The 10,709-nt window shown below is 33.8% G+C and overlaps 2 protein-coding genes across 2 annotated transcripts in view; both read right to left on the bottom strand.

Moving 5' to 3' along the window:
* Window positions 1–3,615: 3,615 nt before the first annotated feature.
* On the bottom strand, window positions 3,616–8,474 carry HELRODRAFT_177885 (hypothetical protein; the record flags this gene model as incomplete). Its single annotated transcript, XM_009026050.1, has 9 exons — window positions 3,616–4,148; window positions 4,751–4,858; window positions 5,502–5,633; window positions 5,899–6,079; window positions 6,301–6,485; window positions 6,973–7,105; window positions 7,389–7,528; window positions 7,826–8,098; window positions 8,384–8,474. 9 exons carry the CDS (start codon window positions 8,472–8,474, stop codon window positions 3,616–3,618), a joined length of 1,776 nt encoding a protein of 591 aa, XP_009024298.1.
* Window positions 8,475–10,007: 1,533 nt separating this feature from the next.
* HELRODRAFT_177886 (hypothetical protein) overlaps window positions 10,008–10,709 on the bottom strand; it is a gene marked incomplete at both ends in the record, with an annotated part of 4,292 nt that continues 3,590 nt past the window's right edge. The window contains one exon of the mRNA XM_009026051.1: window positions 10,008–10,507. Coding sequence (XP_009024299.1) covers window positions 10,008–10,507 — 500 coding nt within the window. The remainder of the gene's footprint in view (window positions 10,508–10,709) is intronic.

The following is a 10,709-nucleotide window of genomic DNA, read 5'->3' on the forward strand; positions in this document are numbered from 1 at the left end:
ATTTTGCAATGCTTGAACATTTGCGTTTGCTTAACGATAGAGAATTTAGCATCTGAGTTACGGTATCTGAATTACTGAAATTAAAATTACTTCCCAGTAACTTGTTGAATGGGGCAGTTGAGTCATTCAAGGTTTCTTTTGAGAATTTCAAGTTAACTAACGAACCATCATGCGTGCATGCTATCAAGTCGTAAAAATCTGAAATTGAATAGGAGACATCACAAATTAATTTAACCATAAAAATTCCATTTTTATAGCACTAATTGGACTGTTGGACCCCATTCATATTCGCATTGAAAATCTCATCCAGAAACATTTATACAGAAGCGATTCAACTGTTATTTAGTGGCAAACTAACATAGAAATCAAATGAAACTTTATCAACAATTTCTCATAAACACAAAGAAATTTCTAAGAGCTATAACCAACCTGACGAATTATTGAAAGAAGCAGAAAAGGTCTTCAATTTAATCTGAGATATCATCTTAACATCACAAACAACATCTGCCGGACCATAATTATTTCTCTTCAGAAAGTCACAAACCTTGAAAACATACACTCCACCGTCAGTACAATAGAACAAATTGCCACCCAGCAATTTGCAACACTTTATAACAGCAGGCAACTGAATAATGAGGAAACCTGAATACTTTTTCTTCACCTCTTCAGATAAAAACATCACCTTCCCCAACCTACCAACTACTATTAGAATATTTACCACATTAGTTTTTCTCCTGATTATGGGTTTTTCTAAAATATCTCTAGGCATATTTAGGCAGAACAAACCGACAACTGGCTCATCTAAATCACACAGAACCTCAAACTTTGATGCATTAAATAAGCTAAACCACCTGGTAGGTTCATTTGGGTGAGTGATAATAAAAATGGGGTTATTTAAAATATTTAGGTCTGGATCGAATAGATAATTAAATAATATATTAGTCATTATTAACTGGCCATCGTGCATTATGTTTGTGCTATCCGCCGAAGAGTTCATCATAACTCGGGCTATAGATGATGACAACACTCTGTAGAACTGACACTTTGATAATGTGTGGGTACCTGCTTGGTGCAGTGCAAGAAAAATGAATTAAATCAAAAACTGAATGAATATGAAAAATAAATGAATGAATTAGATTTTCAATTAATAGTTTCATGTAATTTTTTTTTAAATTTTCATTAAAAACTTCAAATGACTGTAAAGCTACAAATCCTCATTAAACATAGACAGTTAATTTATCAGGATTGAAGAGTTTTAATAGAAAAATAATTAATTGATTAAATCAATTAACTGATTAAATGACTGATTAATTAATTAGTTAATTAATTAACATAATTCTTTGAGATAATTAGATCAAAATTACCAGATTTCAATGGCAGAGATGACTGGAAATCATTTATAAATGTGTAACAACATCGAACCAAACCAACAGCATTGCTTTCGGACTGTACAATATTATATAGGACAATTTTGACAGATGGTTCTAGAATTATCAACTTGTTGTTTGATACTTTTATGATGCTGTTTTGGATGTGATTGTGCCTTAAAAGTAGATTATCAGCTGGTAGATTTAGCAGCACTGCTAGTTGGCTGGTTGGGACATTGTCATCTGGCCTAGAATTAATTAATTTTTAAAAGAATTATCGTTAAATATATTATTTATTTACTTATTAAACTTTTCTCTTAACTAGTTCTTAAAGGTATTAACAACAAACAAAAAAAACATGTATGTGATTGTTGAGGATCTCTTTTGCATTCAAACCAGGTCATTTCAATTAACAGTTCCAGACATCTTAACGATTAGATTAGGCCATCAAGCAAACTATTAATGAAACTATTGAAAAACACAACTAAAAAAATTTTAAAATAAAATAAAAAAACTGACAATTTTATTTCACAGAAATACAAACATCCCTCTGTTGTATTGCCAAATAGATAATTATTCCAGGTGTCAATTGAAATTATATTTGAATTGAAGTTCACCTTTGAAATGAATGACAAATGAATGACAAATGAATGATTGATCTGCCAACTAACTGAACTTTACATATAAAAACTTTAAAAAATGTACTAAATAAATATAAATAAAAAAATTACTCAAAACTGAAGCACAACTTAATATTAAAATTAATTATAATTAATTAAATTAATGATCTTCTAATGATTAGATTAGAATCTAATGGCTAATCCTAATTAATGCTAATGCTAATCTAATTAATTCCATAAATAAATGATTAACACTGATTTAATTTTAATTAGTTAAATGATATAATTAAACATTAATGATTAATTAATTCTCAAAATTATACACGAGAACAATTCTTCAAAATTATAACAAAATTATAAAATAAAAAACTCCTTCTTTACTTTCCTGGTGCAATCTTGTGAGAATATTATAAAAAGAAAGGACTCAAAATGGACGACGTGGAATGAACCGGACTTTCTAATCCGGCACGACTTGAAATTAGCCAACCTCATTAAGACTTCCATAACGAAATCATCTCCTTATTAATATATATTATTTTTTGCTGATGTTTTTGAAACGCGCCATTTTTTAAAATTACACAACACGCGCGCTCAGCTGGCAACAAAACATGACCCGAACTTCTAAATATTTTTATATGAAAAGACTGTCGTAAGAATGACACAGAAGTCTGATCGCCATTAGTTACTGATTTTAATATTACTATGTTACATTTGTTGTTTGGTTAACATCTAGATTCGTTTGGCACGATTGGGACCAGATTCATAGAAGGGCAGGTGCCACTTGGGCCTCTATAAAGAAGGACTTCCACAAGAAAGGTTATGTAACTTTGTAATTTTTACGTACTTTACAGTTTTTAGAGTTTATCAGTTAATAAAAAAACCTGGAGCAAGCCAAAAAACGACTACTAAATAATTATGGGCCTGCATTTTATACTTAGGGCCTCTACTTCTACGTATTTCTCCGCACCTGGCTTTCACATCTATAAATTCGGCCTTCGGTGCAATTTAATTGTAATGACAAAATAAAATGGATTGTTGTTACTGTTGAAAATTTTTTAAACGAATCAGACCTGCTAAATTATGATGTTTTTCCAAAACTTGAAAGCATGTAGGGTACGATAGCATGTACATAGAATGTTCTAAATAAAAGTTTTAATTACAATAAAATCTTTGTCACCAAACGCAAATGAAGACTTTATCCACTTATTCTCTAAAGAAAGACGTTATCGGTTCCAGTCAATTAGATAAGATGCTATTTGAAGATGACAGTCAGAGACGTATGGATCAGTCATCTTGATTGTTTTTCTTTTCGGCCGACTGAATAATATGAAAATTATTCTTTTTGAATAAGTTATTTATAAATTCATTGATCTCGAATCATTTATTCGTTCGTTCGTTCGTTCGTTCGTTCATTCGTTCATTCATTCATTCATTCATTCATTCATCCATCCATCCATCCATCCATTCATCCATCCATTCATTCATTCATTCATTCATTCGTTCATTCATTCATTCATTCATCCTTTTGTTAATTGATTGATTGATCAATTCATTCGTTTGTTCATTCACTAACTCATTCCCTAAATCACTGACTGACAAATTCTCGTTAAATAATTTTAATAATGTCATCAGATTATTAGTATTATCATTCTTTCTTTCTTATTTTTAAATAATTTTGCCGCCAAATCACTCGCCTTCTTCTGAGTTAATTTAACTTTTCGCGTTGTTTTATCTAGCTTGTCGTCAACTCTGTCTCCCTTTTTTTTCTTTGGTTTCCTGCCGTTCGGTTTTCTCCTCCCTAGAAACATTATTTTTAAGAGTGCGCCAACCGGGATGACGAAAAAGATGACCACAGCGCAGACGATCGTCGCTGTAAAAGCTGCCTCAGTGGATTGTCTTACCCAGCTGCTGTTGTTATGTTGGCTGTGGTTGTTGTCGCTGCTGTGGTGAATGACGTCATGTTGTTTGTTGCTGATATGGTTGACTCTATTTGAGATGTCTTTGTCGATGACGTAATTTTTGTTGCTCTTGATGCTGTTGCCGTTTCTGCCGGCGACATTGTCGTTGCTGATGACGTCGTTGTTGATGTCGGTGACGTCATCATTGTCGTTGTTGATGTCGGTGGCGTCACCGTTGTCGTTGTTTAAAATATCGTTGGCTTCTAGGTGGTATTGAGAAGAAATGCAGGTAGTTAGTTAATTTCTATTTATCTCATTTTGTTATCACATAGCGTTTTGAAAAAACTACTAAAACAGTAGTAGTAGTATATGTAGCAGCAGTTGTAGTAGTCAGTGGCCAATCTAGACAACTTTAACTGGGAGGGGGGCAAAATATTGACCAGGAGGGGGCAAAATTTTGACGGGGACGGCCAAGATTTGTGGTAATGTGGCCTTTTTTTGGTCGATTCTATACATAAAACGTTCCTCTTTCTGACTTTGAAAAATTGCTCACAACGGCGGTAGGGCGGCCAGTGTTCTCCCTGTCACCCCCCCCTCTAGATTAGCCACTGGTGGTTGTAGTGGTAGTAGTCGTAGTAGTTCTAGCGGCAATAGTGTTAGTATTATTTATGAAAAAAGTTATTTAAAATCTCAATGGAGTGTATATGCATATCGTTGATATAACTGATATAACATTTAATAATAATAATAAGAAATAAAAATGATTAATAATAGAAATAATGAATAATAACAACGATTAATATTGAAAATAATTAATAATAACAATAATAAATAATAATTAACTAATTATGCGGAAAAAACCGACCTGAAAATTCATCAAGCCTTGGCAGGCACTCTCCAAATTCAACCCCTCCTACGAAAAAGTTGATGCACCTCATTGCTGCTGGACACGCTCCGAGGGATTGGGAACAATCTACGAGTTATTATTATTACTATTAAAGGTTAAAAGGTTAAAGGTTACTCTCTTTTTCTTTTGCGTTTGCTTCAGAGGTTTCAACGACAAACACACGCACATCGTATATGAATACGCGTGAAAACCACGCATCATACACATTGCAAACGATAAACGGGGATCTCTTTGCATTCGAACCCAGTTGCTGCAGCAGCAAGACCAGGCGCCTTTAACCATTGAACCATCACGCCAAACATCACTATTATTATTGTTACTGCTGCCGCTACTACTATTACCACTACTACTGCTGCTGCTACCACTGCGACTACTGCTGCTACTGCTACTAGAATTTTAATTTCGCCTTAGCATTGCTCACATCTACCAGAAACTGGTCGTATGTATTAACACCACTACTATTACTACTACCACTACAACTACTGTTACTACTACTTCTATTGCTACTACTACTACTACTATTACTACTGCTACTATTGCTTCTACTACTGCTACTTCTACTACTGCTACTTCTACTACTACAAAAACTACTGATACCGCAGTAATAATAACAATTACTATGTAACCTTATTTTTGAAAAATTAGTAAAAATAAATAATAATAATAATAAAATAATTTACTAAAATGTACATTTAAAGGCATGAAATACCTCTTATGTCACACAAGATCCCTTTCCAGCCAACTTCGCAACGACCGGGCACACATTTGAGGTAGGAAAGTTTGTCGGTATTCACACAAAAGTTATATTTCAATCTAGAGTCCATGTGCTTTGAATCTCTCACTAGAAAAATATGACAAATTTATTGGTTTTAAAATAATTAAATTATATTTATAAAATAAATATTTGCATTTATAGTTATATTTGCAAAATAGTTAAATAATTAAGCAGTCTAAAGTTTATAAAGCATGGCACTGCTGCTTCAGACATTTTTTAAATTAATTTCTTTCATTTCAATCATTTTTAGGCTCCGTATAGACCAGCCGAATATATCGTTCGGTACATGGCACATCATGTTACAAAACCGTAAAAATGACACGACACGAACCGGTATAAAGGCTGTAACCTCGGGAAAACCCACAGCTTTTTTCATAATAATAATAATTATTATTATTAGTGACGTCATCGCCTTTGTTCCTGTCATAATCGGGACATCTTTGATTGCATTCTTGGTAAGGTAGCAGCTCTTTTAGGTGTAGAGCGTCTGTGCAAATGCACGTGTGTGCTGCCTGCACTTTGGGGTATTTTTGTAAAGTATTTTTGTATGGTATTTTTATGTTTTTGATGTTTTTGGATAATTTTGAGGTAATTAATTGCGTTTTCTTTTGGAGTTTTTTTAAATGTTTATAAGTGTTTTACTCTATATTTTATCTAGACACCTTGGGGCATTATAATCAAGTACTTAAAACTCTACCTAGATCATCATAATATTAAATTTTCATAAGTTAACCTTGATGGCAAAGTATTTTGCGTTATGTTTACCACAGAAGTTCAGACAACTGCTATAAATTGAATGGCGTAATCGGGCGTTGTTTCTGCTGGTTATGTTGTTGTTATCGGAGATGACATGATGGGCAGTTTTTTCAACCATCTCGTCTCTGAAACAACCGACAAAGGACTGGAATGAGACGGAACCTTTAAGTATGTGTAAAAGTTTGTGTGTGTGTGTATGTGTGTGTGTGTGTATTATTGTTATTATTAAGAAACATTTATTAAGCGCTAATTAAACAATTTCATAAGCGTTCTCTCAAAAACAAAACAAAATGTTATATGTGATAGTTCATGAAACGAAAATCAAGGTAACAATTTCACAGAAAATAAAAATGTCTTTAGTTCTTTTTTAAATAAATCTAGAGAAATGTATGTATGTATGTGTATGTGTGTGTGTGTGTGTGTGTGTGTGTGTGTGTGTGTGTGTGTGTATGTGTATTCTACGTATGTATGTCTGTATGGTGTGTGGGACCAAAATTAGATGTATCAAATATTCTGCGTATATATCAAACTGTGTTTGTAATGTGTGTTTTTGTGTGTGTGCTCGTGTGTGTGTGTGTGTGTGTGTGTGTACATATATATGTGTGTGTTTATATGTACGTATATATGTAATTACGTAACGAAGAATCACTTGAATATACTGAATAAAACAGTTTCCCGCCACAAGTGAACCTCTCGTCCGGACAGATGTGGCTGCAGTAAGTTGAAGGTATTCTATCGCTTGCCATTTGACCGCAGTGGCATACTAATTCATCGTCTGAATACTGTTTTTTAAGCCAGTGGATGGGTTTGTATAATATAAAATGGTGGTAATAAAAAAGATAATGACAAAAACAAGTGGAATAATAATGATAATAATAATAGGGATGATGAAGATGTGCGTGTCACTCATTGATTCACATATGTATTTATACAAACACTGTGTGTCTGCTGTTGAAGTCCTTGAAAAATATTGTAAAAAGAATTGTGAAGAGATATGTAGAATAATGATTCATTATTGATATTATTCAATTAAATATGGATGGAAAATGCGAAATTTAAACCTACTCTTAAAGCAAAATTGAAACTTCCATCATTGTTTATTAACAAGCATTGGTTAACGCATTGCTGATGTGTTAGTACGCTGAATTGAATGGAAGATTTGAACTTTTCGTAGCAGCCTATGTACTGGAGTTTAGTACTGATGTCTGGATTGTGAAATTGGTTTTGTCGTCAATTATTCACAATTATTAATAATTATTAGTTGATTAATTATTTCAAATTATTTAAAATAAAGTTTTTTTTATTTATCCTATTTATCATTAATATTGATGTTGTCGTTGATGTCTTGTGCTTGAAACTACTAACTGAAACCCTACCAAAAACCACATCCATCCAACATTAACCAACAACACTACAACACCATACCACACCAAAAAAAACCACCACACCACTGACAACACCATCACGAAATCACCACACCAACACCCAAAGACCCAACTAACCCGAATAAACCTCAATCTCCCTGAACCTCAATAGCCCCCCTACTGAATGAACCTCCTGTCGTTGGACAACCACAAACTTTGCCAGGTACAGCCGAAAATTTGTCCTACCTCCAACAACTACATTGGTACAATCTGCCCGCACTGGCTGGCCAGTACAAAGTACTTGCTGTCTATAGGTGCCACAGATTTTGTACTTACCCCTTACCTTCTTAGCCAAGGGGTCGAATGTTTTGTTTAGGCCCACAATGAATTTGTTTGAGTTGTGAAGATGGCCTGCTTTTGAGAGAAATCGATTTGCGAGGTAATGATGTTTTGGAAGGATTGATAGTCTTTTAAATAATAAATTAGGGTTAATTTTAAAAAAATATTTATTAAAATTTTGATTATTCAAAATCAAATTTGTGAAAACAGTGCTCGAGGTATATCACAAAAGCAAAATTTCCTTAAAATGATAAGATTTCGTAACGTTAAAATTCATAAAGATTGGCTAAAATAGAAAGACAAGAAGACAGAGACAGATGGACAAACGAGCACACAAAACCATTCAACTGCACTAACATTTGCATTGGTCGCCGTATAGAAGGACATGGTCAACATTGAAAAACCCAACAAGGTCCACAACAATCCACGCCCCATGTTGTCTAGCCATCTCGATCCCTGGACCCCTGCCAACCTGCATACCATCCAATAAAATTCTGGAAAATTCTTCGGACTTTTGTGACGTAATTAAGGACGACGCTGTAACAGTAGAAGATGACGACGATGATGAAGAGGATGAAGACGATGATGATGAAGATGATGACGACGACGATGACGAGTAGAAAATTGAGTGGTATGCTTGTTTCTTGTACGCCACGTTCTTTAAAGTCTGGATTTCTGTTTTGGGCCATTCATGTATTTATTCTTTCATCCAACCATTCATCCATCCAGACATCTATCTATTCATTTACCCATTCATTCATTCATTCATTCATTCATTCATTCATTCATTCATTCATTCATTCATTCATTCATTCATTCATTCATTCATTCATTCATTCATTCATTCATTCATTCATTCATTCATTCATTCATTCATTCATTCATTCATTCACCCATCCATTCATTCATTCATTCATTCATTCATTCATTCATTCATCTACTCAGTGTCGGTATCATTAGATTTTGTAACGAAAAACTTTTACAAAAAATTCAACCGAATTAAAGAATTATGTCAATTAATGTTTGTTAAATGTTAACTTTTATGGGTAGATGAATGAATGAATGATGTGGATTGAATATATGATTGAATGAATGAATGAACGAACGAACGAACGAACCTATGAATGTAAGAATGAACGAATGAATAAATGAATAAATAAATGAACAAATAAATTAATGAATAGATGTTAACTTATTATTCTAGATTATTAATCTTCATTTCAAAAATTATTAAAAATTGATAGAAAAAAAATCTCTCTCCGGACCCTGACAGAATCCAAACTTAGTCCTATACATGTTGGGCTGACACACACACTCACTCATCTCAATTTTGTTGTGTTGAAACGTTACGCAATTTAACGGGCCACAATCACCATTACCCTTCAGACAGGCTGAGTTATTTTATTATTTCAATATTATAACTATAATTTATTATTATTATTATTATTACTGTTGTAAAGAAACTATAATTTATTATTATTGTTATTATTATTACTGTTGATAGTAGCATTAGTAATTGTAGTATTAACTACTTCGAATGCTATTGTTTTTACTGCTAGAGCTACTGCTGCTACTACCATTACTACACTGCTGCTGCTACTACTACTACCACAACTACGACCACAACTACTACTACTACTACTAATAATAATAATAATAAAAAAAATAATAATAATAGTAATAATAATTACTTCTCTTGTTACAAGTCGGACCAATCCATCCGTTGTGACATCCTTTTAAACACCGAACTCCACTGTTCAATTGCAGCGGCTCGCCTCGACAGTGTTGAAATACCGAAGATCCGGTCTGGTATTCGGTTAAGTAGCCTGCTGAGAACCGTTTGTAAGGCTATATTAGAGATAATATGGCGATAATATCTTTTGTTATTGATCCGATTTTAATTTAAAAAATTTTAACTTTCATGAATTATAATTAAAATGGAAAAAAGTTAAGGACCGAACAAAAATTAATTTTCACCAACTCAAATATTTGGCGCTACACAATCGATTTCCGCCACATCTCTGTTGATCGTTGCCATGACAACGCATGTAACAATTTTCCACTTTGGCAATGTCGTAATGTGGTGGGCTACAGGCGGACTGGGGTTTTTGCTGGCAGTGGCATCTGTATCCATCCTGGCATGATCGAAAGTGATAGAAATGACAATTATACCGAGACATAACGAGACATGAAACGAGACACATAACGTAACGAGACACCTATCGAGACCCATAACATAACGAGACACATAACGAGACCCATAACGTAACGTGACACCTATCGAGACGTGAAACGAGACACATAGCGAGACCCAACGTAACGAGACACATACAGATATGTAAGCTACGGAATGATTGGTTTCAAAACAGGCCTGCAGACACATTCCAATAGTCAGGACCCCTCTCCCTTCAAATGTCACTATCTCACCGGCATACTTCCCCCCACTGAATTGTACGTCAGTGAAATTAGGAGCTGTTTTTACTGGAGTTTGTTGGTGTTTGTGTTTTTTCGTCAATATTAATTTCATCAGATATCATCATCACAATCTTCGTCACGGTCATCATCATCATAAGTATTGAACTATGCATCATCACAACATCGTCTTCACCATCATCATCTTCGTCATAGTCGTCATCGTCATCTCTATCGTCATCACCATCATTATCATCATCATAGTCATCAT

The sequence above is a fragment of the Helobdella robusta genome (genome assembly GCF_000326865.2).
Source record: "Helobdella robusta unplaced genomic scaffold HELROscaffold_45, whole genome shotgun sequence".
NCBI lineage: Eukaryota > Metazoa > Annelida > Clitellata > Rhynchobdellida > Glossiphoniidae > Helobdella > Helobdella robusta.